The sequence below is a fragment of the Penicillium daleae genome (genome assembly GCF_028827525.1).
Source record: "Penicillium daleae strain IBT 16125 chromosome Unknown utg000009l_segment0_segment0, whole genome shotgun sequence".
NCBI classification, from domain to species: domain Eukaryota; kingdom Fungi; phylum Ascomycota; class Eurotiomycetes; order Eurotiales; family Aspergillaceae; genus Penicillium; species Penicillium daleae.
In genome coordinates, this window is record NW_026623157.1 from 2,988,356 (window position 1) to 3,014,242 (window position 25,887).

Below are 25,887 nucleotides of genomic sequence, written 5' to 3' on the forward strand. Positions count from 1 at the left end.
GGGAATGTGATGACTGAAGAACAACTGAATGCAACACAAGCACCGCAAAACAGGGAAAGGCAAACGTTTGGGGAAGGAGGAAGAGAAAGCGCGAAAGTTGGAGTGGGAGAAGAATCGGTTAAGTAGTTGGTGGACGTGAATCTTTTAGCGCGACGGGCTAAGTCACGGTGCACGTGACCACGCGCCCAGCCCCGCTTACCTCAGCAGCCCATCGGGTCCGGACGCAAGGCGCGTCGACCAGCAAAAAACATTCGACGAACAATAATTTGACGTGCTCTCATGCCACTGCCTTTCCAGCAACATCCGACGCTAGGGCAGTCGATCCATGGCCGTGCCTGTGGTAGCCCCCTCGACCAGTATCTCCGAGGTTATACTCTTGCTGTTTGCCACCGAGATTATTGCTTGCTATGTCGAATTTGATATCCGCTTTGCCCTGTACTTTCATACATGAAACACTTCAAAAATCTCCCATCTATAGCTACAATCCACAACAACCACAACCATTTTCTTGTCTACCGGGGCCATGAAAGCTAGGACCAACAACAACGCGTTCCAGAACGCGTTTTCCCCCAAAAAGAGTTTTCAGCTCGACGTAATCAGGCTCCACTTGGGGCAGGCTGAAGCACGATCAGATAAGCCACTGGGTCTTCTCCCACGCGCTTGGCACGACGCGACAAAGCAGGGAAACCCGGGTTTACGGATATCATTGGCACTTTAGAGGGGCTAGGCTTGAATTGAAACCATTCAACGAGTCCAATGGGGTCTTTATTGCATGGATCCCCAGTTGTTTGCGTCGTGGCCCAGAGCTGTCCATGGAGGATTCCCAGCCCCCTTCATGCATCACGCAAAGACCGACTTGAGGGATCAGTCAGGCTATGCAAAGCACAAACTAAACTGTAATTCATATCAGAGCAACAACGATCCAAGATATGGATTGTAAGATCCCAGCTCTAAAAGGAATGAAGGAGCTTTCAACCCCATAAACTAGGACCAGCAGTGGGTCTTCTTCGAAAGTGACTCGCGTCGGAGAATGTCCTGATCGCCCAGCTCGCGTGTTACGATCTGGCGCGTCCAGGCCCGGGCTCCGGGAATATTGATATATGATGATAAATTCCTATCATCTAGGTTTAGCCAGCCACATCTTACCCGGGAAAGCAGGTTCTGCAGTCTTGCGCAGGTCGGATTTGCGGTTTCCGCCTTTCATCCCTGCCGAGCGCCGAGCATCGCCATGGCGCGTCTCCACCTGGCAGGTTCGTGTCTCGGGCAACCCTGCATTGCCCATGAATTCAATTGGCAAGGCTTGCTGGAGAGGAGCGTGAGGAGCACATTTTTCGACTCTTGAACTTGTTCAATTAACCTAATATTATGCTGTTATCGGGTCTAACCGTCTGGTCCCATGTTCGGCAATTCGATTATAGTTTGGTGAGTTCAACGCGTCTTCTTCTTTTGAGATGAATTCTGGATATCACGTTCCTAGAAAGTGTACGATGGCTGTTCCGATCGTTGTAATTCCTGCTGAAATTGCTGTTTCTCTCCACAATAGATTGTCTACTTTTTGTATACATTTGCCTAATTCACTCGGGTTAGATACTTGGTCACGCGAGAGATCTCCGTTGCATGTGCGATAAGCCTCCTACTTGACAGGTTGGGATAAGTACAGGAAAGCTTCGTTCGAGCCATATATACAAAATGCCTCCTAGTCTACCCTTAGCCAACCTCTACCGGCACCCAGGCTGTCCAGTTATGGTTCGCGATGCTCAATCAGGGCTGTTCTACAGCGCAGAATTCGGCACGAACAAGGGCATGGAGTCCTCCCAAATTGAGTTGGTCAGCACCCGCTTGTTAGATCCATCCGCATCCATAATGACGATTTGCCCATAGGGCTGGAAAGTCTGATCGTACAAGGCACACTCATATTGGAAACCGAACATGCCGGAAGAGTACATGATCCGTCCATCATGGGTCCAAACGGCATGGGCATCATTTGCCCCACTGCTGGTCAGCACCTTGATATCGGTGCCATCGGGCTTCATCGTGCAGACGTCGTAATTTGTGGCGCTTGTCTTGCGGGTGAAGACAATGCGACTACCATCTGGCGAGAAGAATGGCAGGTTATCCCACTCCGTTGTCAAGACGGTGATTTTTCGGGTCTCCAGATCTAGCATACGGAGGCCGAGCTGGGACTTGTCGCCTTGTGTGGAATTGGTACCCCATACTCGGTAGACAATCTTCTTCCCGTCGTGGGAGAAGCTAGGGAACCCGGAGTTGATGATGGAGCTGTTGGTTGTGAGGGTTGACTTGCTTTCCGTCAAGACCTCAGAGTACGAGCCATTCGCTGTAGCTCGAACCAACCAGCCACCACCCTCAGCGCGGCTCTGGAACCAAAAGCCCACTCCGAAAGTCAACCACTCGCCATCAGTGGACCACGAGGGCTGGAAAGCCCCGGCAAGTCCTTGAGAAACCATTGACGAGCTCAGGAAACCGCTCTTTAAATCATTATACACCACATGCTCGTTGCTTGCATTGGCGTTCATGGAGACAATAGACGAGTTTCCGAGTTGCTTCTGAGTGATGGCGAGCATGTTCTGGTTGGATAGCTGGGGAAATACATCAGTGAAGCGATAATCCCAGTCAGAATCCCAGCTCCACAGCTTCTTAGCCATAGGGCGAATGGTCCAGGTGGTCTTTTCATAGACGACTTGCTTTCCATCCGGCGACCATGAAGGGGAGCGGATGGTTGCGCTGGACGTGTTCACGTATGCGCCGCTTGTGGTATGGAATCCCTCTTTGGTACCCCCTTTGTAGAAGTAGGCAATATTATCTTCGGTCAGATATTGAGGGAAGACCTTCACGCCAGCACCTTGCACCTCAACCCGGCGGTTTTTGCCAGTTGCAAAGTCGACGGAAACCAAGGTCGAATTTGCCGAGTCGATAGACTCGGGACGATGCGAGTTCCAGGTGTTCTCGCGGGTCATCTCGTAAAAGATGATTCTCTTACCATCTGGCGACCAATTTGGGGAACCTAAAGACCAGCCACTCTTTGTAGCAATCTGCCGGAAATCCGAGCCATTAGGCCGGATAGCATAGATGGACAATTCCTGTGTATGTTCCCAGCCGCTCAGACCCAAGAAAGTCGGATCACCGTGTCCATACCATCCGGAATTGCGATCAGACGAGAAAGCAAGCCACTCGCCATCAGGCGACCACGACGGACGGAAGTAACCATTCGGCAAAGACGCATTGGCAGCAGTTGAGGCGGTATCAGTCAAGTTCCATTTCTTGCCGCTCTTCAGATTCATCACCCATATGTTCGCTTTGTATCCGTTGCTTGTGGACACATAAGCAACGTATTTTCCGTTAGGAGACATGACCACCGAGTCTTCCACTGCGGGTGTTGAGACCAATTCCTCCAGATCAGAACCATTCGTCCTAACACGATAGATATCCGAATTGCCGTCACCTTCCCGCTCGCTAGTGAAAGTAATCCATTTTCCATCCGGGGAAAAGGTGGCGTGGTATTCATAGACAGGGTTCGATAAGAGAGGGCGCTCGTTGGACCCATCGACGTTGGCGATATAGAGCTCAGACGTGCCGGGAGTAATGCGGTTCATATAGAAAACACCCTTCTTGCCATTTGTCGTGGGTGCATCTCGGAGTTCATGAGGATGAGGGGAATGTGGCATGGATGTCTGTTTAGCGTCTGCACCCATCTCCGCCGCATATGGGCAGAGAGCCAGCGCTGGCTGTAGGCTCAAACCCAGCAGGGTAATGCCGGCCCAGAAGGAACCCATTGTGTAATTGCTTCAAACGTAGGAAAAATTCCTGAGTTAAATGACCACAGTCGGTGCTCCGGGCATCTTTATAGTGAAGATTCCTACCATTTCCAGAGAGAAATCTCCTCGGTGAACAACGATCGTATCCTGTTATGGGCAAATTGCCCGTCAGATGCTGTGGTTTGAGTTCCACTCTTTCATCCGTACATTGACCTGCAGAAGTGGGGAACCCATGTAGAAACAAGCTGCCGTGTCATATTCCTCACGGCAATCTAATCTGATGAAGAGGATTGGATGATTCCACCTGCCGTTGGCTTTTGCAGTACATGTTCTCTGCATCAGTATGCAACTGCTGCGGTCGAAACACGTCAGGCACAATGGATATGGTTAGCAATGAACTCTATTTTTTGATCTCTAATTGGGCGCTGAATTATCCTGGCAATATGAGGATCTTCGAATGGATCAGGTATCTTGAAGACCTTGTACTCGTGGATCTGTATCCTCTTCAACCCGGAGAAATACTCACCCATAAAGCCTTGGCAATACTACTTTACCTGGTGTCACTGGCCGAAAGCCCGATGCTTGGCATGGTATCCATTTCTATAGGTCCTTTCTTCCAGGCTTACCCTTGCTGGGAAAAGGGACTAGTCCCATAGAGGACAGCATTAGACAAATGAGGTGGAATTTCCTTCCATGTTCCAGTGGGATAGCAAGCGAGATTATGTCTCCTTTCGTGTGTTTCATCACCGATCATCATCAGCGGCTCCATAAACAGCAGACAAGTCCGACAGGGTGGGCGTAAAACCGAGCACTGCAGAGGATCAGATATGAGGGACGGTTAATTGCCAAGTCGGCTCTGCGCGAAATACAGTAAAGATCTGCTACTCCACCCACTCACGACAACGAATGTAGTCGGCCGTCAATCCTAGGCATCGAGAAATCTCAAGTACGGCACAAATTACCCTTTCAAGAAGGAATCCTGGTTCGTCATGGGTATTGACTTGTTACACATTGCGTGTTCCTTTTCTCTTTTACAATCAAAATATTACTTCGCGGGGAACGGGGGCCTCTTGATTAACGCGGGGAAGTATTTGACGATATAGCAGGCTGTTTTCAAACACAAAATCCACTGGGAGAAAATTATTCGTTTGTGACTGACTTTGAATTCCCCCGTTACTGCCCCGCTGCCTTCTTCTGTTTGTTCAAGTCTTTGGGAGTTCCACCATGCGAGCAAGGCTAGTAGTATTCACCTTGGTCGGGTGTTTCAAAGTCATTCACTTGCTTAGTTTGCATCAATCTCTGGCCGATGATGACGACATCAGTACAACTCTTCTCCGGTCTCCAGGATCAAATCATCAACAGTTTGAATTCATACATAGAGGTCAAAAGATTCCACAACTTCCGAGGTCGGCGGCCTTGACAGATAAATTTACCGAATGTATCAAGGATTATTCAGAGGGATCTCAAAATACGACCCGTGAAAATCCGAAGATGTCTGTACCATTGAGATCATGTTTGGGTTGTAGTTCATGTAAAAGCTAGATTACATTAGGGGTAAACTAGTCGTGCCTTGTACTTCACAACTTTAATGGCAGGAGACGACATCAACTTCTCACCTCGGCTATTGTACGCTTCAGCAATGACGAAGTCAACCTTTCTCACGGTATGGAAGCTGGTCTCAAATCCACGTCGGTTCGCACTTCCCAGGGGGAGTCTCCGTCTGCCGGGAGCCTGTGCGAAGAATTTCCACACTTTTGTCTCAGTGTCCCCATTCCAGCTAACGTAGCAAGAGGTGCCATTTGACTCTTTGAAAGCCACCAAAGCTGGCTCTTCATAAGGAACAGCGTGCCATTCGAACTTGAAGGCCCGATAGTTCTCCGATCCAGGACCAAGTCTTCCAGAGTCAAGTTTGGAAAAGAAAATAGTTGTCCCATCTGGCTTATGCTCTGAAATTGCACCGTTGTATCCCCAATTTATGAATGCGTTTCCATTCGGAAGAAGTTGTAAGTTTCCCTGCGACCTAACCGAGAGATCTCCAGGGGCCCGGAAACTGGCGATCAAAGTGGCTTTGTGCGTCTTCGTATCGAGTTCGACCACCTTGCCCGCGCTGTAGTCGCGAGTCTGGAGATCGGGTCCTCCTGCAAGATTCTCATGGGCAGAGTTATCGAAGAATGAGATGATCTCCTTGGATCCCTTAGTTTCGTGGTGCAGATATTTCTTGTGCATGCGGGTATCGTGTTGCCAGCAGAAATCCACGCCTTCGCCAAGCGAAAAATTGGAATTTGGCCCGCCCAGTTGCCAGATGATATTGCCGGTATTTCCATCCATTTTGAAGATGGTGCACATACTTCGAGCGGATATGAGATATGTGTTTGTTTCGGGATCGACATCAAATGCGTTCATGTAGAAGTAGTGCCATACTTGACTCGAATTTGTGCCTAAGCCAGCGTTCCCACTTTGTAAAGTCAAGTTTGTATAAGCTGGGTTGATGTGGTCAAGAGAGCTCCATTCCCATAAGACTCGGTTGGAATCTGTATCAACCTTTTGGATCTTGTTGTCGAGGATCCATTGCTGACTCTCTGACGTTGCGCCGTATGAAGTTAGGTCTCTGATTTCTGGGTCAAAGATCGTGAAGACAGCAGAGTTGTCGTCAAAGAATAGGAACTCGTGCTGATCAGCTAGTTTATGACCCCCTCCCTTGATCTGTTTCAAGTACCGGTATCGGTTGTCCAGGATAGTGGTCCGTCCATGGCCATGACCCATTGGTGAGTTGTGTGAACCTTCGAAGATACTCAGCACTTTTTGTCCTCTGTAGGTGTGGACCTGGAAGTTCTCGCTCCTTGGACCAATAAATCCAAAACCCGACCACACTAATTCACCCTTATCGGTGAATATATACGGGCCACTTTGAGCAGGCCCATGGTTGGTATTATCCGCGTAAGTGCTCTCTGGGGTATAAAAGATGAGTCCATCCGCGGCCTCGTTAGTGGCAGGAACAGTAATGTTCAGTACAGGGACAGCGAGATCTGGTCGAGACTTATAGGCCAAGTTCGCGCTCACGCACGTTGCGAATGAGAAGGCGCCGATATATAATAATCCCAACATTGCAGTGGTGAATATCACTTGTGGCGTGTGAAGTTGTCTTGGGAAGGCGACGAGTCTTATGTACTTGCCGAATATTTAGAGAAAAATCGCAATTGACTGGAGATCGCCGAGGCCCGGATTCATGTTTTGGTCAATGCAGGCGAAGTGCTTTAGTCTGAGATCTTTTCCTTTCTTCGGCAGGGCCATCCGACATGACGATCAGAAGTCAAGCTAGGTGGAGTGGGATCTAGCAAAGAGATCTGTCTATAGCTGCCGTTGAGGGAGAAGGATAGGAAGCTCACGACGAAACTGAGAGGGCTCATCCTCCAAGATACAAAAGTATCTCTAAATTTGCTATATCATCTTGTTTGTTTCCGAGACTGCTCCAAACAAAAAGTCGGATCTGGGTCTCAGTGGCGGGGTGATCGTCCCGTGGCATGCTCCATGAGTTAGGGCTATCCGAGATCCCGAGGGCGGGGGCATTATTTGACAGAGGTCTTAATTGGAGACAGTGCCAGTAGTCATTGAGTATTTAATCTAGCCGATCTCTAAATTGTCACAAAATATTTGCTTCACATTGGTCGGCGGTGCTCCCTTCGTCAACCATCTTCAAGAGGAAATGGAATTTGGACTCAGACGTCCGACCATACAATGTGCATCACACGCCTGTTAGTTGAGCAGCTAATGTGACCACAAATCTAGGATTTAAACAGATCGAGGTTTAAACAACATATTTTATGAATGAGACGCAGGGATCAAAGGCACACAGAAAAGTGTGTGTCAGGAGATGTGTAGGAAAGATGATAGAGGAGAGGAGCTGAGCGAACCAGAAGCCAAACCTAAAGAGGCCAAAGGCGCTTGGCCCAGAGCCTAAAGCTCCCAAGACCTTAACAGTAAACTTATGATGTATTATTATAAGTTAGTTTTTCTTGAGTTGACAGTTCAAGGATAGAATTAGTGGTAGTGGCGGCATGGATGTGATACAGAAGAGGGCTATGAGATGCATTGATGATGAACCAGGAAAAGGATCTGCCGATTCTAGCACGAGGTGACAAGAGCGCCAAACAATATGAAAAGAGAGAATGTCAGACTCCACCAGGTCAGATATGACTTGTCGTTTGCCCTAAACGGGGCTCCGTGTGGCGCCTTCTAGAAATCCCGGGACTCCGGGAGACAGTGACATTCTTAAGAACAATTTACGAATCCGGACTTCCTGGATTGTACCAGTCGCAGTGGCGCAAGGCCAACATTGTTTTGATAGCTGCCGGCATGACTAGAAGAAGCACGGAGGACTGGAGCCTGGCTGAGAGCACGGAGATAAAATAACTCAAGAGTGAAGATGCGGGCGCGGCACGCGGCATCACTATGGTCACGCATAAGCCTCTTGGGGCCCGACCCTCGCCGACAATAGCACTCGACGACCTGCTCCTGAATGGAGTGAACTCGCGGGCCCAACCAGGAGCTTATAAGAGGATGTGGGGCTTTGCCAATCAAACCCAGGATAATTTGGAGCCAGGAGTTTGACTTCCAGTAGGTGGTCACCGATATTTCGGAATAGCTCACAATAGTGTGTAGTTATATCACCAAGTGACTAGTCCAGGGTCACCTTTTGGGCCCCTGTCCGCGATCTCCGTTTCATGCTTTTATCTATATAACAGGCCCTCTTCCCCATATCAAGACAATCATCACCCATACCAACTCGCCTTCTTCTACCATCCTTCTCTAAACAGTCCCAGCCCCATTGCTTTTGATTTCAATTAGCCACAATAATCATGGCAAGTCCCTTTGACTGTCTCCGCGAGTGGGAATGGGACCAAGAGGTTTCAGGTACTTTGGGATACCGCGAGAGCAATCCTTCTCATGTTTTGCCAACTACGCCAGCACCAGTCCCCGTTCCAAAGGAGGGCTGGAACCCAACTATTGGGCTGGAACAACAGCCAGTCTTCATTGCCATCAACGAGGCAACTCCGCGCCCGAGCCCCCCTGTCCAATCCAGCGTGGGCGGTGCAATGAGGTTGACAACCCACTGGAGACCTCGTACTGCGGACAGGGATTTGACTGGTGCCATGCCACCTAATGGACTCCACCAACTAATCCAAATTGTAAGTCTGATCTCTACGTCACACCCAAGGCGTTTTCCCCGTCTTATTATCATTCAATGACTGCCCTCTCTGCTCACACCGACTTCCCAGCCTCCCCAGGAACCTCACCCGGGTTGTATGACCCCTACTAGTCCAGGAGGACGAAATCAACAGGCCAATATTGACACTCGTAGGCCTCTTCAAGTCTCTGAGTATGTTCCAACCAGAAGCGATCCACCTCCTCCCTCCCCTGTAGACATTAGATCCACCGCCCAACAACTTTCTCCCCGTCTCGTACTTTTGACCTCGCACCAAAAGCTGACTAGCGGCTCAAGGAGCTCACGTAGCACCACCACCACCGTCAGGATCTGGCACTGTAGGTGGACAGGGTGCCGTTATTCAGGGTCTTTCGGATGCGAGTCTTCTCTCATACGCCACCTACGGAAGATGCATATTGCCCCAGGGGCCCATCCCTGCCCAGTGGACGACTGCGATAAGATCTGTAATCGTGCAGATACTCTTGTGCAGCACCTCCGCAACTTTCATCGTATTGGTTGATATCATGGGTGGGGGGGGGGGGAAGTATAGATGGTGGAGTTTATTGGGTTTCCTTTGATTCTCTTTGGTGCTTTTGAATTATATCCCCCAACCTTGTTTTTCTTATTTACGTTTTGCCCCTCATTGGATTGTCTCTGTTAATTTTCACTTAGCATATACTTGTTACGGCCCTAGAGCCCAAGATTCATATTCCCTTTGTTCTCCTCTTGGTCACTGCTTCTCCTGCACAAAATCTTTTGTATTCTCCAAGATCGTGGCGCTCAGTCTGATCTTCTTTTCATACAGTTTTTGGGCTCCATTCAATCATCATGAATTTATTTATTTTGTTTAATATGTTCACCGATGTTTCGAATAAACATCGAATCAAGACGACCTCGGTCAATCGGTCAATCTCATCTCCCACGCCACCCCAAGTCATCCGCAGGCCATAGATGATACGTTACACATCCACGATCTTGAACCCCAACCAACGGATGTCCCACACGATGCAGCGGACTCTGAAACTGGCCCTGGCTAGCTGCGCGCAACATATCCCCCACGTTTACAACCAGGCAATTCCTGCGTGGTTCAATACATGCCCAACCCCCCGTCTCAACGTCTAAATATTCAATCATCGCCTCATCGCAATAGCGCAGTGAGATTGACCCTCCGTCGGTACATCCTGGGGAATAATAATACCCTTGCTTTTCCTTTTCCTCGGCCAGGAGATTCTCCAGTCTCAACCCGGAGAGCGATACATCGTTTTCATCATGGGCGGACGTTACATATTTCCGTACATCTTCATTGCCGATAAATGGTGACAAACTGCGAATCAGTGTGGTCGCAATTGCGTGTGCATGTGCCATCATGAAATATATCGACAAAGCATCTAGAGGAGATGGTATATCCTCCTCGTGAAAGGAACTGGCTGGTACGTCGAATGTCTCGCTGTCCGGCGCATATCGGTAACCCTTTTCAGCGGAAACGTCGAGATAGTCTTTCATCTTGGCATGGAAGGGTTGCGAAAAGTACTCTTCTTGTTGCTGGGACAGCGATCGGATATTTTCCAGATAGGCGTCGCCGTTGAAGTAGGAATTTGTGCCGGAGATATCCAGGTAGAAGAATCCGGGACTTTGGCAGGATCGGAGGAGTTTAGAGGTTTCGAGGGCATCTTTTTCTAGAAGATCGGCGTATTTTACTGTCTCGAGAGGGGCGGAGGAGTGTGGTTTCTCGGACTCGAGGATGATAGTCGTCGTCACTGTGCTTACAGTTGTCATGGTCGCTTGGGGTTGAGGGAGTTGTGGTCTGAAGGACGATTTTAAGGATGATACGTTGGGGAAAAATCAGAAACACGGAATCCCAAATGCTTACGGAGGAAATATGCTGGTGATATATGTAATGCAGTACGGAGAGTAATCCCTGCTAATATTCCAATTGGGTAAGTGAGCACGCGTTGGAGGGATTACGGTTGTAATCTGCAGCGAATGACGCCGCGGCATTGGCTTATCGCAACTCCCAAGTGTAACCACGAGAACGGCACCATGGTAGTCTCGAGTTTAATTGCCCTCAGTTACTACTGGTCGACGGAACTTTGCCTAATCTTACTGGACTATGAGGCCGACCTACAGTACATCAGAGCCCCAGTCTACGGAATGTTAGCTTGTGACTGGATACTATGCACATTGGTCGGGAAGATCACGCCAATCTGCACAAGTCGAATTGACCCATATCAGCCTCGGTCGAGGTAGCCAGATATTCGAAATACCTACATGAAATATCGACATTTAATGCCCACCCTCAAACTCAACAATCACCAAATCCGTCTCCAATCCACGTCCACCTTTCTTCACCAGTTGCCCTCCAACAACCCTCCACTCCCCCGATCCCCAAAGCACCTTACTAACACCCCGAGCACCCTCCGGCAACGCAATCGTCACACTTGAATCCCACGCAGGCGTCTGCAAAGCCAAAATACTAACTAGCATCCTCGCACCAACCCTCCACCCAGCAACATCCATATTCTGCTGACCTATCGCCCGCAACGCAACCGTCGGCGCACCCAACAAGAACCCGGCAACCTCCTCATCAGCAAGAACCCGACTCAGTTCACTAGTCACCTGGGCAAGTTCCACACTCGTCGGATAATCCCACATCACAATGCCCTTGGCATTATGATTCACACTGAGCATGGTCATGCTCACCTCCTCGTCCGCGGTGGGATACCGCGTCCAGAACGACTCATTGCCAAAGGCCATCGGCACGCCCCAGAGGGGTTTGGGAGCGGATCCGATCCAGGACTGGTACTCGGTGAAACGGTCCAGTCGGACGGAGATATCGTCTAGTGTTCCTTCGCAGTCGTCGCAGCCGCAGCAGCCGTAGGTGGTGTTGCAGGCTGTGTCGTAGACGACGGACCAACTGGTGTTGACCGCGATCGGGTATACGTCTGACAGGATGATGTCAGCACCGGAGGAGTATTCTTCGTAGTAGAAATTGTAGCAGTTTAGACACAATGAGACCGGGTGCCACGGATCTAACGATTTGATGAGGTCGTATGTGATTTTCGTTGCGTTCAATGGGTCACCTTGGCCATCGGGTTCGTCGCCGGTGTACCAGAGGAGCATACTCTTCCGTGTCTTGAGCATGTTGACCTGCTCGCGTACGGAGGTCAGGTTCTTATATGTCCAGCGCATATCGTACATTACCCACAGTCCGATCTCGTCACATTTATCCAGGAACAGGTTTAGTTCGGTGAAATTGAAGGCTTGGTTGGCGAGTCCAGCATTCGGAACAATGTGGATGATGTTGTACCCCTGGTCTTTGAACTTTTGGACATTGCTGAGTGATTTCTCCAGCCAGCCATCCCAGCTCACGTAGAAGGAATATGGGAGGAGGGAACTCCATTTAGAAGAGCTCGAGGTCTTGTTCTGAACGAGTAGTCCGCCGTAGAGGCTGTCAACCTTTGTGACGCTACCTCCATCAGTGCGCTCTGGGAGACGATACACCTGCGTGGTCGCGGTGTATACACGGCCACCGGTCGAGCGCGTAGCTTTGAGGGTTACGCTGTAGGGCTGAGAGCGCGGAGCAAGGCTATGCAGAGGGAAATCCAACTCGTTCGACGTTGAGTTCACCTTGACGGTGTGTTGCAATTTCAATTGCACCTCGTCAACGAGGATCTCCACCTCGAGACTTTGAGAGCTATGTCCTCCTCCTGTTTGCTGCAGTGGCTCTCCGTAGATATACGAGATATCCGCGTCGATGATAAACGACCCCTGATTATCGCCAGGGGTATACAAACTCATACGCGGCCACACACGTAAATCCAAGAGGGGCACGGCAGACCGGTCTGGCTCTTCCAGCCAACCACCCGGTTCAAAGGAAGCATTTCTAGATCCTCAATTAGCGTCACCCCTTGACTCGGACTCTACATCATTGATTTTTCTTGGGATCACGTACGTAGCACGGTAAGCCTTTCCACACCAAATATCCACGCCGGGGGGTTATTAAAGGCCGCAGCCAGGCCCAACACGAAGAATAACAACCAAGTCATAAGGTTGGTTCAATGTGGGGGATGTGGAGAGTCGCTGGTCTTGTTGGTGGAGAGGGGGAGCGTTTTGAAGTTTGTTTATTGATCGGCAAGTATACAATCTTGCCCCCATCCTCCAACCCCCCTCTGCACTTTCCCCTCATGGATGTTACCTTGTTCTCCAACGCTGCAGGAGTTTTGATACCAGAAAGCAACTGTAGTATTTGAAATGGAGATCTGATAGGGGTTTAGTGAGGGGGTGATGCCGATGTTTTGCCGGTACTTACAGTACTTTCTCACTGCGTGGGGTCTGATGATGTCAAATAGCCGGGATCTTCGTCTCGGATAAATATTTGATTTAGGGTAATTAATTCCAAAATGGTTCTCTACGAATCTTGTTACGTGGACGGGCACATTTTCGTCATATCATTTACACGGCTTGGTTGGGTATAGCCGTGATGAACCGCTCGAGTGAGGTTATTACGGGATAGGGTATGATATTGAACACTCCATAGAGTTATGATGAGCTAGACAAAAGATCGTGGGGTCATCATGTTTGCTTAAGTGGTCCTTGGCAGTAGATCCATCCCAGAAGCCCCAGTCTATCCATGTGGACCTTTGGTAAAAGTACTATCTAGCAGGTAGAAAAGAGATGACGCATTATACTGATCTCATTCTTCGCGTAATTCACCAGGTGATTATTCCATACTCTATAGACAGCCATGCTCGAATCAGATATTTGCGACGTTTGCAGGCAATGCGAGGGGGGGGATAAGGGGGATACAGGCCCATGAGCATGCGTCATGAGCCCAAAAGGACGGTTTAGAGAGGACAGGAGAACAACGTATGTACATCTCATGAATGCATGCTGGAAGCGAAAGACGACCAAAGGGCGAGTACTAGGGGAGCTGAGGGTAACGGGAAGAATGGTAGGAGTGACAGATAAGAGGGCGAAAGAAAGTGTTGGAAACAGAAACGAAAACAACGAGGCACGAAAACAAGAGACGGTGGGATGTGCTGACACCGTCCTTCCCGAAAACCCCATCCCTTAATACACCACATAGGTGTTGGTCTCTGCGGTCACTGGGATTGGGCTACTGTGTCCATTGCAGCCAAGCGCTTGACTCCGTACCACTCAGAAAAGAACCAAGGGTATACTATGGAGTAAACCGGATAGGAACGATAGACGACGGGATTCCGGCGATTGCGGCAAAGTATTTATACCCGTCGGCGACAAGGAATCGAAGATCCCGCAGTGTCGACGGCCTCGGGGTGCACTTGACAAGAGCCTCCCTTGTCGAACGATCAAAAAGAAGATCAAAAAGAAGAAGGTGGAGGGAAACAATAGAAACACACAGCCACTCCCAATGACGCGGACAGCACGCTAGATGAATATGTCAACATGGATGGTGGGAAAATGATCATGCCATCTTCCAAATAAAAAAAACAAGCCGTCAGATCCATTAAAACGCCGCCTAGAAAAGAACCTCAACATAACATGCGAATCTCAGCAGAAAACTCCGCCCGGGCAAGACAAATCCCAGGAGATGCTCAAGGCTGAAAGGGAAGGCATGGAGAAGCAGGTAAAGAGAACGATGCAGGGAAAAGGCGAACTCGTCTGTGTGAAGAAAGGCTTTATGGGGAGGCCCAGCCGCCAGCCACCTCAACCCACTCAGCAAGACAGCTGCCTTGCTTGCCCTCGACATCGACGATATCGGTATCGCAGCGGCAGCGACAGCCGACGCCGTTCTCCTTGACTGGGTCCGCAGTGGCCCAGTACTCATCTTCTTCAATCCGCTTCTTCTCATCGTCAGTGGTCTTCTCGAGGTAGGGCTGGCGAGGCAATTGCCGAGCGGGGGCGTTGGCAGGGCAATGTTGGATGGTGGTGTGCCGATATCCAAAGTCACGGAAGTAATGGATATCGCTGGGGGCGAGAAGAGCACCAGCGGCGAGGGAATGGATAGGAGCATCACCCCACTAAAGACGGAGTATGTCAGTAATCAGGTTTCCGGCTGTTCTGAATTCGGACTTTTAACTTACTCGTTCGTTCCAGAATCCTCCGCTACGGTCCATCATGTTGAAGAAATCCTCGTAAGCCTTGCTGCGGAACCAATCCAAGCGTGCAATCTCAAAGTTACTCCAGAAATGGCACATGTTGTAGCTCTCGCCTTCCATAGCCTCGGGGTCGATATCGTCAAGGTTCTTGTCACCGGGTTCGGTCAGGAGGATTTCATCGGGAAGCTTCTCCTGCTTCTTCTCCCCCTCAGGCGGGGTCTCCTCCTCCGCGGGGCGCTCCAAGAACATTTCCCACAGGCCCTTCGACTTGAGGTTGTTCTTGCGCTTGTAGGCCGCGGCGTAGCGGAAAATGTTGGGAACGGTCTCGCGAAGCTCCTTGACTGCAATGGTAAAGCCGTAGGTCTTGTTTGCCTTTGCCATCTCGATGAAGGGATCACTGCACATTGAAGTTAGCGACCGGATATCCAACGGCAAAAGAGGTGCTGCTTACTAGGTGATATCACAGAAGTACTTGATCTCGGGCTCCAGGCGCCAGTACCACTCGTACTTCATCAGGAGAGGGTGCTTGTAGAAGTGTCTGTTGATTCAAATCAGTATTTTTGGCCCATGGGCGGCATTTTCGGAGAAAGCAATCACATACCCAGAGTAGAACCGGCACATGTGGTGATAACTCTCCATACCACCGTACATGATTGCAGCATCACCCTGCTTCCGGATACCTTCCTTGGCGACCTCGTGGTCAACCCAGTCGGGGAAGCCCCACATGGTGTTATCGATCTTGCCAAATTCCACAGCGGCGCTGGTGTAGTTCTTGACGGTGGCCCGGAACTCCTCGTCAAAGTCGCCATCGTTTAGGAAAACGTACGGGTAGTGATACCAGCGGTTGAAGTGACGCTCAATCGACTTGAGCGACTGGATCACACCTTCCAACTCCTTGTTCCGTGCCAGAACGACAAAGGCCGCATTGGCGCGAGGTGCCTTGTCGATACTGTCCTGGTCTATGGGCAGACAGCCCGTCGCGAAGACTTTGTCATGTTTTTCGCTAATTTTTCTGCAGAAAAAAAAAGGAGATACCATGGTCAGTAACTCATGCTTTCTTCACTTCTCCATCAATGGAACATAGGGGATCGCACGAACCGGATTGAGGGCGGCGTGCCCGCTGGAATTAGGATACCCCCGGGAGACGAAGGGTGTCGGACGAATAAAAGTAAAATGAAGACAATTACAAGGCATGGAAATAGTAAAACAAATCCCAGGGGTATAGAAATCGACGAATTGCCCTTCAATCGAATGCGCCGGCGGAAGAAGGCAAACCGGGAGGGATTGTGGCCCTTCTCGCGGGGGGCATCGTCGATCGGAAGGCTCGGCGCGCTGGGCAGCCGTTTCGTGATGCGTTGAATGAAGCTCATGAGGGCGATTGGCAAGGTACACGTCGAAGACCCCGCGATGGTCAAATCAACGGACCCGGAGCAGGAGGGCCAGGAATCGTGTGGTCGAGGTCCCAGCGACGAGATCAGGGGACGGTCGAAGCGGAGGGTTGTGGTTTCAACGAGGATTGTCCAGTCGCTGTCGAGAACCGACGAGCGAAGAGGTCTAGACGAGAACACCGACCTCGGACGGTGGAGTCTAAACGAAAACGGGGGGTTTGGGCGATCGAGATCTCAGTCCACAAAAAAACGAGTGACCGGAGGAATGCCTCCTTTCCTCCCCCAACTTTCCTTCTCAGAGGCCGAGATGGCGGACGGGAAGGGCGTCGGGAGCAACGCAGACGACTGTGGTGCACAACAAGGTCCACAGAGGCGAGGTGGAGGACATGAATGGATGGAGATGGATGGGGAAGAGAGGAGGAGGAGGGGAGGGGGGAAGAGAGTAGGAGGATAGAGTTGAGTAGGGGCAGGGTCGGGGATGGGGATGGGTGAAGTCGTGCCAAGACCAGGGAGGCGCAAGCGTATTAATCGTCTTTTTGTCGTTTTGGTCGTTTTGGTCGGTTTTTTTTCTTTTGCCTGTCTGTCGTTTGGTTTCGACCGTCTGGACTGCCATGTTACACCCGCACCGTTAATTTCGTTATTTCTAATGGAACCTCGCGGTATCACTGTCCCTGACTTGCTCTGAGTTTGCCTCTGCTACTGTATCCTATCTTGTTCCTGCTATCTGCCATCCCAATGCCCCTGGGAGATCCGCCACTCGGGCGTACCGCCAGGTAATGAGCCGTCACTTGGCGTAATTTATTTTCGTTTCCGCTTTTTCTAGTTTCCAGTATTTTTGGTTCTTGATTTCTTGCCTCCGTTTCAAATTCTGTCCAATTATGTACCACGCGTTCCCTGAGTAGGCGGCGGGGAGGAGAGGTAAACTTGGTGTTCTTCCTTGACTTGGCCTTGTTTTCATACGTAGCTTCGATTATCTCTAATTTTCAATCTTTATCCTCCGTCGAGCCAGTCCGCCGGTCTTCTAGATCCCAATTCGGCCCGGGGCTACTGGCCTGCGCCCCTGCGGAGTGCTGTGATCCCGAGAGCTCCTGTACGCTTTAGGGTCAATGCACGCCGAGCAACTATTGCTCATAATTTACCTCTAAGATCCAATGCGAGTAGTAGATTGCATTAGTGTTGTATGGTGCCTCCTAGCAAAAGTCTTGGCTTAGTGGTCCTCGATGCTTGTCTCGCTTAGGACTCCCATCTACTTATCTCCTATACTCAGTACATTCGCGGTTAAACAGATCTCAAGTCGATCCGATTCATTCATTTACCGTTTCCAAATTGGCATGGACTAACAATATTAGTGGAATATGATTAGGTCTATGATTCTCGTAGCAAACTATCTCAGCGACGTCGATACTCGTGGTTTATCTCCCGACCGTCGTTCTGGAACTAGCGTATGGCGATCGAGGGTCCCAGGGCCGTTACGCCCGAAGTTAGCTTGAAATCTGAATGCTTACTTTGTAGAAGGATCTCACTGGTGACGAATGCTTTAGAGGCAAGATTGATCGCGGGGTTTCTGATGATGGCAGTCGCATAACTGCTGCGTACCTTGGTCAAAAGGTTGGCTATACTCCGGAGAAGTGGGCTGCGACCCCTAGTGGACAAGATTCTACCGAGTTCATAAAGTGGACTGGAGTCGTCAATCTATTCGGTCCATAACTACATCCATACAGAGAGGGTCCTGCCAATTTCACGGCTCCACTTTTCTTCGTACGGGCGATGTGGCCTGAAAGGGGCCGGTCTGGACTCTGGACCCTGTTCGTGTGTCTAATTACTCGAAAAGGGTGAAGAACGAAATCGGATCCTGGCAGGCAGTCACATTCTGGGCGGATCTATATAGGTGACGTGAGATCGGGGATTCTGGATGGAAGCTGATGCTGACGGAGTCCGTACTGTCTATAATCATATAGGACTATTCCGCAGGCTCCCATGATATCATTGAAATGACAAGCAATCCATCTGACCCGTTCGTCATTCCCAGGTGCTGCCTGGTCCATCCGATGCGCCCCAAAGTATATATTTCCAAAGAATCTAGAACTATATAAGTTAGTTCCTCTGGTCTTATAGACGACGGGTGACTTTTGACGATGACTTGGTCATGCTCTGGAACTCGCTTGCGGGACAGCCAGGAATGACTCGTGCCCGCGCTAGCGTTGACATCAGACTTATTTTCTTACTTCGGATCCGCACCAGTCCAGGACTCAACCAACAAATCCATACCAAATTCTGCTCTCAACTGACCAACTTCATCTAGAAAACCCAGACCAGACTGGCGAGGGGTTCGTGGGCTGACCCTGGGTCCATGGGGAACGATCGTCCAAACTGCATGGCCGCACCACCGCGGGGTTCCTCCCCCTTTTCCTTCCTGCCCTGATCTCGAACAACCAAGGCCCTTCCTCTGCTCCAATCCGTCCCCTGTCTCTAGATACATGAGGCCCTCGCTGCCATCATGAGTCAAATACTTGCTCGTCCCCCCGATCCGGAGGGGCAGAGCTCCAAATCCTCCGCCGTCCCAGTCCCAGTTCCCAACGCTCTCGCGCGTCTCCGCCCGCCGCCCTCCCGCAACGGCCAAATCAATGTGGACACCTTCTCCCCCGTCAACGAGAATGGCAGCTTCGAATTCGATCGCGTCTTGAAGACCGGCCGGGTCTCCCGGCGCGTCAAGCACAAGCACAGCTTCCGGGCCTCGTGGAAACCCGCCTATCTCGTCCTCCGTCCGAATCTCTTGTCCGTCTACAAAGATGAGGAAACCACCCGTCTCCGCGTCTCCATTTCCCTCTCTGAAGTCACGGCCGTGGCTCCCGTCAAGTCCTCACGCTCCAATCGCAAACATGTCTTTGGCATCTTCACCCCTTCCAAAAACTACCGCTTCGAAGCCCTATCGGAACGCGACGCCGAAGACTGGATTAACCGTATTCGCGGTGAAACCCCCGCCGACGAAGACGAAGCCGCCTTTCTCGCTCTCTCGAGAAAACGAGACCCGCCCGCCATCCATAAACAATTGATTGAAGATACCACCGAGCATTCTGATTTCGAGGGCGCCAGCGCCGGGGCAGGCCGGGCCAGCTCGCCCGAAATTGGGCATGGATTGTCATCGAGTGCCCGCGCCCGCAAAACCCCCTTACACACAGGATTACTCGGGCAACGAGATTACCTCCTACTCAGAACTCTCGGATAATGGACCCCCTCCAACCCGAAACAGCCGTCTCCGGTCGATGCCCTCGATCCACACCCTTTCTCTCTCCGCACCAGAGGACAAACCCATGTCTCTGCCACGAGATACTAGCCGCCAGTCCGATCTGGCTATCCTCCGTGACCCGGAGCGGGTGGTCTGCCAGGGCTATTTGCAGGGACTGCGGATTAAGGGCACGGTGCGTCAATGGAAGCGGCTGTGGGTGGTCTTGCGGTCGAAGAGCCTGGCTTTCTACAAGGATGACCAGGAATACTCGGCGATCAAGATCATCTCCATGTCCCAGGTAATCGATGCGGCGGAAATAGATCCCATGTCACGGTCCAAGACCTTCTGCATGCAGATCATTGCGGAGGAGAAGACCTATCGGCTTTGTGCTCCGGACGAAGAGTCCCTTGCGCGATGGCTGGGCTCGCTGAAGAGTATTCTTGTTGCCCGCAAGAAGCTCGAAGCTGGGCCATCTGCGGCGTAATTGAGGACAACGAAACCCCCTTCTCTTGTCAAGTTCGGCATAATTCTCCCAAACTACCTGACTGGTGCCATATCTCCCCTTTTCCGTTGGCCATTCCACCGCATCCCCCCCCCTCTCTCTCTCTCTCTCTCTTTTTCTTTTCCACCTCTTCTCATCCATTCCCCACTATCCGCCGTCTTTCGTTCAAATATTTCCTTTCTCCATCCCGCTCAGTATATACCCAGGGTTTTTTTGACAGCTTCTCAATCATGATCTGCACGCCGGTAGGTGAAAAGCCGGAGTTCTTATTGGAGCGTGCAGGCGTTTAATCCTTTTAGCAGTCTTGTCCGTTCCAAGGGCAAGATCTTACCTTCACTCTTCAGTCTCTTTTGTACGAACCTACTCGGATTTATTTGGACAGATTGTCTGACTATTTTAATGGACGTGGATATTGGCATAAGCATTTGGTTTGATGTTCTCTGCGTCTTGACTATGCTATAATTGTAATAAAAACTTTATGACAATCCCAATATTGGAATCAGAGACAAGAATTCCTTCTCGGGCACACGTCCTTCGACTTTATTATCCTTGGATATTCTATATACACTACCAACCATTATGTCTAGATAGCCCATGCGTCACTTTTCAGTCTTTCCCGTCACCTGCGTCCATGAACTGGAAACAAGCAACCCACAAGGATTGATGCATACACAAGTACCGAGGCGGAGTTAACTTGCGACGTCTTGTTGGATTTCTAACAGTCTAGATAAGAGGTAGGTATGTATGCTCAACATGCACACGCCGAGAATTGCAATCGCCCAACGTCAAAATATCAGTGTCTACAAGTCATGCAATTCAAAAATTGAACGAAAACGCAAATGCAGAGTGTTGTATCAAACAAAACAGTGCCATGATCTTGAACCGAAAAGTGTGTGTCAAAGAAAACTCCCATCATGATAATATCCGTCACAGAATCTATCGCATTTCTTCTTCTCGAGGGATGGTCTCATACTCCCCCGATGATGGTCTACTCGTTTCTCTGGGGATGCCGGTCTCTTCTTGTGTCTTGCTTTCGTGGTTGACGACCAGGAATGACAGGAACACGATCACAGCGCCTAGCCAGTATACTGGAGATGCATACTGGGATTGCAGGAACATCTGTCCGACCAAGGACAGTGGGATAGTCAGACTGAGACCGACAGTCACTACGAGGGGCGTTGTGAGGAGCATTGCGTAAGCCCACGCAATGTCGGAGATGAATGACGAGAGCGAGTTGACCTTGAGAATGAAGTTAGTGACGAATTCTTTAGAAAGGAATGGGATGGCGATCATAGGGCATAAAATCAATATTTCAGGAATTGCCATACCAGAATGATAGTCCACACTCGCTGCGTATCTGGAAGTGAAAACGACTCCACCCCAGTCCAGTGCAAGATAAAGAATCCAGGCCACAGGAGAACAAGGTTGAAGAACCCCACCAATCCAAAGAAAAGTGGCATATTCACTCGCGACTCGTCGCCCACTTGCTTCTTCATCACAATCGTGTACACGCCGTACAAGATTGCGCTGAACGCAGCCATGGCATCGCCGATGGCAATCTCAGTGGGAGTCTTGTGAGGGAAAGAGCTCCCCCCGTTGTCTGCGGCCGTGGCATCGCCTGTTTCTGGGTTGGAGATATCAACGCGTGAGATGAGAATGATGCCCATCAGCGAAGCGATGACTCCAAGGAATTTGCGCAGAGTAAATCTCTCCACTCCGATCATGGCACCGAAAACGAGCGTCCAAACACCTGAAGCATCATTAGCCCCGTATTCGACAACCGTGGTCTTCAGAGTACTTGTAAAGCCTTACCACTAGTAGAAGTCAGAATAGTCGTGCTTCCAACTGTCGTAAACTGGAGGCATCCCATAGCAAAATAGTTTGCCTATTCGGAAGAACAGTTAGTTCATTCAAACCTTGGCCTCAACCGGTCCCCACGGGTATCATATTCATGACATACAGCAAACTACATCAAGTTAGCGGTGTATCAATTTCCAAGATCGAGACAAAAACATACCCATAGAAGGCAAAACTCTAAGCTAAGCTTAGCCGTTGCTCGAAGTCCCAACTTCTCATTTCCATCGTCCAATTTGGACCGCGAATACTGCGAGCCTTCGATTCCATGATCGCGCCCGGTATCATCGTCAAATGAACCGGAGCGCAACGTACGCTGCTCCTCATGCTTGGGATGCTCCGAGTCCATGTGTCGCAACCAGCTTCGGAACGAGTGAACCTGGGACAATTTCTTGCTGCGCCATAGGCCCCATGTCCGAGTGATAAGCGTACTGAAGAGTGGCAGGGTAAAGAGCGAAGTATTGATGTAGGTCACGAAGAAGGGTTTGGGATAGGTTTTATCGGCGAAGATGGTCTGTTTAACGTTCAAATGTTAGAATTTACAACGTCGTTACAAATGATGACGGGTCCGTCGTCGGCACCAGGGAGAAATTGCGGAACGTACACTTCCTAAGAAATTCGACGCTGTCCACAGCACCACCACAAGCAGCAGCAAGGCCATACCAAAGGTGCGCCTGGCTACCCCAAGCACCTTAGGTGCGGGTGCGTCGATCGTTGTCGCCATATTCACAGGCTATACGTTATTTATCGTGAGGCACGAGGGGATATGGTGAGCGCGGTCCGAGTCGGTTAGCTTGCGGCACAGTCGTCCCGGTGTCGCCAGGTCGCCTAAGGAATGCGGATCACGGACATCTGCAGAGCATCAGATGTGCCATAAGCAGGAGTCGGAAGTTAAGGAACGACGTCCTGACCAGCAGGAGGAGGGTAAGCAGGGAGGGAAGAGTTGCCAAGCATTGTGCGGACAAGGATCGGCGATAAGAAGCCCGTCCTTGATGGGGGCGGGACCCTCGCCCGTCGCGGAGTCCGTGACCGGAGTGGATTCATCACGAGGGCTGGATATAACCCTCCTGCAGGTCACGCTGTCTGTTCTTTTAGTTTCATGTTCCTTCGATTACGACAGGTACTGAGTGTTGAGACTGGAACTCTCAAGTTTGATTCAAGTGGTCGGTTACGGTGGGTGAAATGCTTGGAGACATCACTAATTGGTGCATTTATATATCTGAAACCGCAGTAGAGTCAGAGGCCCGAAAAATCATGGAGACGAGCAGATCAAATCTGAAATCAACTGTTGCCCTAATCAACAAGCAAGTCGCACTAAGAACATCTACAGGAAACAAATCCAATGAGCCAGAAATCAAGGGCCTTCTCTACAGGCAGGAACACCCAACAAGGAACGAAAACCACCAGGGCAAAGTATGTCGGAAAGAGGAAGAAAGAAGACCGGAGAAAATCAGAGGAACAAACGCTCAAAACGTCATGGGAGTATAGGGTAAGGGTATCAACAGGCACAGCCATCGCGCTCATTGTCCAGATGGATGTTGATCGGGTCACTGAATTCACCACTGAACTCCTCAGCCTCTTCCTGCGCGAGGGCGCTGCGGGCGATCACTAGAGACACATAAAGTTAGCCCAAAACCGGACGCAAAGTTATCAGATAGGTGATCGGTGAGAGCTTACCTTCGAAAGCCTGCTCCACGTTAAGAGCCTCCTTGGCGCTAGTCTCAAAGTACGGGATATTGCCCTTAGACTGGCAGAACGTCATGGCCCGTTTCGAAGAGATCATCCGCTTATTCTCCTCTACATCGATCTTGTTGCCAATAACCACCTGCCCCGAGCTGTTAGTATCAACCGCTTCCTTACTGATCCCACAAAGACAGGGATTCGCTCATCTCAAGAGGAACGGGAACTTGGTAAACTCACAAAGGGGAAGCTCTCCGGGTCACGGGGGCTAGCCTGGATCAAAAATTCATCCCGCCAACTGTCCAGCGCCTCGAAACTCTTCGAGTTATTCACATCGTAGACCAAAACACAGCAGTCGGCTCCTCGATAGAATGCGACACCCAGAGACTGGAACCGTTCCTGACCGGCGGTATCCCAAATCTGCGCAACGGATTAGTGAGTAACTCTTTCTGCTGGCTTCACGAGCGCCTCGACGATCCATACCTGCATCGTCACCAGCCGGTCATCGACGAGGACCTCCTTGGTGAGGAAATCGGCACCAATAGTCGCCTTGTAGCTTCCACTGAACTTCTTGTTGACCTATACGTGGCGGGAGCTGTGGTATTAGCGGTGCTGCTACGGGTGAGGCTGGAGTGATTTTGCGCCAACGGCGGCGTTGGGGAACCGAGGGAGAACGAACATATTGATTCATCAAGCTTGTTTTGCCGACACCGCTATCACCAAGGATGATAACCTGTAGTAGACGTTGTCGTGTTAGCTTGGGGTCGACACAAAGGAGCCTTCAGGTGTCACGCGGAGCTGCTGCGGAGATCGTACCTTGAGGAGAACCTTCTTCCGTGACGCCATGGCAGCGGTGTGTGTTCAGGGACTGCGGAGTAGAATGGAGACAGACCACCGAAAGATGAATGGTCCGGAGATAATGATCTGAGCTATAAGAAGGGGTGAGAAACAGGGGGAAATAGAGGGCGTTCAGAGGTCAAGAGGTCCCAAAAGAGAGTTGGAGTTGGAGTTGGAGTTGGGTTGCAGCGGGATCTAATGATGCATGATCCTCGGGCGGTGGAGAGGGGGGCGGTGGGTGGTGGGCAGTGCTGATAACGAGATAGAGTAGTCAGATTACAGCTCCGCCCGACATCATCGCATTCCAACATTCCTCAACTCCCTGATCGATCGATCGTCCCCCTCACCTCTCGGGTCGATGCCCCACTGGAGAGAGGAGTATCTGGCCGCGCTGGCAGTCCGGGATCAGAGGGAGAAGGCCAACGCTGCGCTCTACGATGCCTGTTCGTGCTAGCTGCGAAGGTTTCCCTATAGCTGTTTTTGGTTACTAACATATCGTCTACGACGGTAGATACTCGCCTCGCAGATCGCACTGCCCAGCTGGCAACTCCCTTAGATTCGGGCGCCAATTTTGCACCTGGCCGGAGATCCTCGATCGTCTTCAGTGAATCCCAACACCCTGTTTCGTCCTTGCCTGGAACAGCGCCAAAGAGACAGCCTTCAACTGAGCCCGGCCCATCTCTGACAGAACTGCTGAAGAGTACTCGAGCAGACTTATCTGAGGCACAACGGTCTCGCACTGATTTACAAGACCAGTTGAGTCGACTGAATACTGAACTCGAGAAGTTGCGTAAGAAGAGCAACCGAGATGGTCGGCGCCTCGATACATTGGAAAGTGAGAAAGACATATTGGTGAAACGTCTAAAAGATAGAGACGAGGAGCTCCGTGAGAAAACAAAACTATTGGAGGTAGGTGACTACATTTTGTGGCATCAGAAGACTGCCTGCCTCTATGCGACACCGTGATGACGCGATCTAACTCGAATGTCGCAGGATTTCCAAGCCGAATTAGCATCGCTAAACCTCGAGTTCAATATGGCCGAGAAGAAATCAAAAGAGCTTCAACGAGAGAACAAGGAGCTTGTTGACCGCTGGATGGCCCGGATGGGCCAAGAAGCCGATGCCATGAATAATGCATCCAAATTCTCCTAATCTTGGCCACACACCGGGCAGGAGCCCAAATGACCGAAGATACTTGCTTTCTAATACCCTAGATCACTATGAATAGATGTACATTGGATCAAAACACTGAAAAAGGTCTATATACTGCCATGACTAACATGATAAACACAGCTTTGTACAACTTGACTTGGCATCATACAATGAACCAAGGGATATATCCAAGAA

General features: G+C 50.5%; 10 protein-coding genes across 10 annotated transcripts; 2 read left to right on the forward strand and 8 right to left on the reverse strand.

The window, feature by feature from the left end:
• Positions 1 to 984: 984 nt before the first annotated feature.
• N7458_012231 (uncharacterized protein) lies at positions 985 to 1,282 on the reverse strand (the record flags this gene model as incomplete). The annotated part of the gene is made up of 2 exons (XM_056915613.1): positions 985 to 1,082; positions 1,147 to 1,282. 2 exons carry the CDS (start codon positions 1,280 to 1,282, stop codon positions 985 to 987), a joined length of 234 nt encoding a protein of 77 aa, XP_056760367.1.
• Positions 1,283 to 1,772: 490 nt separating this feature from the next.
• On the reverse strand, positions 1,773 to 3,791 carry N7458_012232 (uncharacterized protein; the record flags this gene model as incomplete). The annotated part of the gene is made up of 1 exon (XM_056915614.1): positions 1,773 to 3,791. One exon carries the CDS (start codon positions 3,789 to 3,791, stop codon positions 1,773 to 1,775), a length of 2,019 nt encoding a protein of 672 aa, XP_056760368.1.
• A 1,530-nt stretch (positions 3,792 to 5,321) lies between these two features.
• N7458_012233 (arylsulfotransferase family protein) lies at positions 5,322 to 6,878 on the reverse strand (the record flags this gene model as incomplete). Its single annotated transcript, XM_056915615.1, has 1 exon — positions 5,322 to 6,878. The coding sequence occupies one exon, from the start codon at positions 6,876 to 6,878 to the stop codon at positions 5,322 to 5,324; it is 1,557 nt and encodes a 518-aa protein (XP_056760369.1).
• Positions 6,879 to 9,888: 3,010 nt separating this feature from the next.
• N7458_012234 (uncharacterized protein) lies at positions 9,889 to 10,752 on the reverse strand (the record flags this gene model as incomplete). Its single annotated transcript, XM_056915616.1, has 1 exon — positions 9,889 to 10,752. One exon carries the CDS (start codon positions 10,750 to 10,752, stop codon positions 9,889 to 9,891), a length of 864 nt encoding a protein of 287 aa, XP_056760370.1.
• A 507-nt stretch (positions 10,753 to 11,259) lies between these two features.
• N7458_012235 (uncharacterized protein) lies at positions 11,260 to 12,774 on the reverse strand (the record flags this gene model as incomplete). Its single annotated transcript, XM_056915617.1, has 1 exon — positions 11,260 to 12,774. One exon carries the CDS (start codon positions 12,772 to 12,774, stop codon positions 11,260 to 11,262), a length of 1,515 nt encoding a protein of 504 aa, XP_056760371.1.
• A 1,859-nt stretch (positions 12,775 to 14,633) lies between these two features.
• On the reverse strand, positions 14,634 to 16,423 carry N7458_012236 (glycosyltransferase family 15 protein; the record flags this gene model as incomplete). The annotated part of the gene is made up of 5 exons (XM_056915618.1): positions 14,634 to 14,975; positions 15,039 to 15,450; positions 15,505 to 15,591; positions 15,655 to 16,065; positions 16,152 to 16,423. 5 exons carry the CDS (start codon positions 16,421 to 16,423, stop codon positions 14,634 to 14,636), a joined length of 1,524 nt encoding a protein of 507 aa, XP_056760372.1.
• Positions 16,424 to 18,938: 2,515 nt separating this feature from the next.
• Positions 18,939 to 20,151, forward strand: N7458_012237 (PH domain-containing protein; the record flags this gene model as incomplete). The annotated part of the gene is made up of 2 exons (XM_056915619.1): positions 18,939 to 19,587; positions 19,655 to 20,151. The coding sequence occupies 2 exons, from the start codon at positions 18,939 to 18,941 to the stop codon at positions 20,149 to 20,151; spliced, it is 1,146 nt and encodes a 381-aa protein (XP_056760373.1).
• Positions 20,152 to 21,105: 954 nt separating this feature from the next.
• N7458_012238 (DMT family transporter) lies at positions 21,106 to 22,747 on the reverse strand (the record flags this gene model as incomplete). Its single annotated transcript, XM_056915620.1, has 6 exons — positions 21,106 to 21,408; positions 21,498 to 21,919; positions 21,982 to 22,054; positions 22,130 to 22,135; positions 22,187 to 22,537; positions 22,628 to 22,747. The coding sequence occupies 6 exons, from the start codon at positions 22,745 to 22,747 to the stop codon at positions 21,106 to 21,108; spliced, it is 1,275 nt and encodes a 424-aa protein (XP_056760374.1).
• A 774-nt stretch (positions 22,748 to 23,521) lies between these two features.
• rab7 (Rab family GTPase YPT7) lies at positions 23,522 to 24,549 on the reverse strand (the record flags this gene model as incomplete). Its single annotated transcript, XM_056915621.1, has 6 exons — positions 23,522 to 23,631; positions 23,701 to 23,848; positions 23,944 to 24,123; positions 24,187 to 24,282; positions 24,383 to 24,436; positions 24,520 to 24,549. The coding sequence occupies 6 exons, from the start codon at positions 24,547 to 24,549 to the stop codon at positions 23,522 to 23,524; spliced, it is 618 nt and encodes a 205-aa protein (XP_056760375.1).
• A 349-nt stretch (positions 24,550 to 24,898) lies between these two features.
• N7458_012240 (ATG16 family protein) lies at positions 24,899 to 25,692 on the forward strand (the record flags this gene model as incomplete). Its single annotated transcript, XM_056915622.1, has 3 exons — positions 24,899 to 24,983; positions 25,052 to 25,449; positions 25,534 to 25,692. 3 exons carry the CDS (start codon positions 24,899 to 24,901, stop codon positions 25,690 to 25,692), a joined length of 642 nt encoding a protein of 213 aa, XP_056760376.1.
• Positions 25,693 to 25,887: the final 195 nt, after the last annotated feature.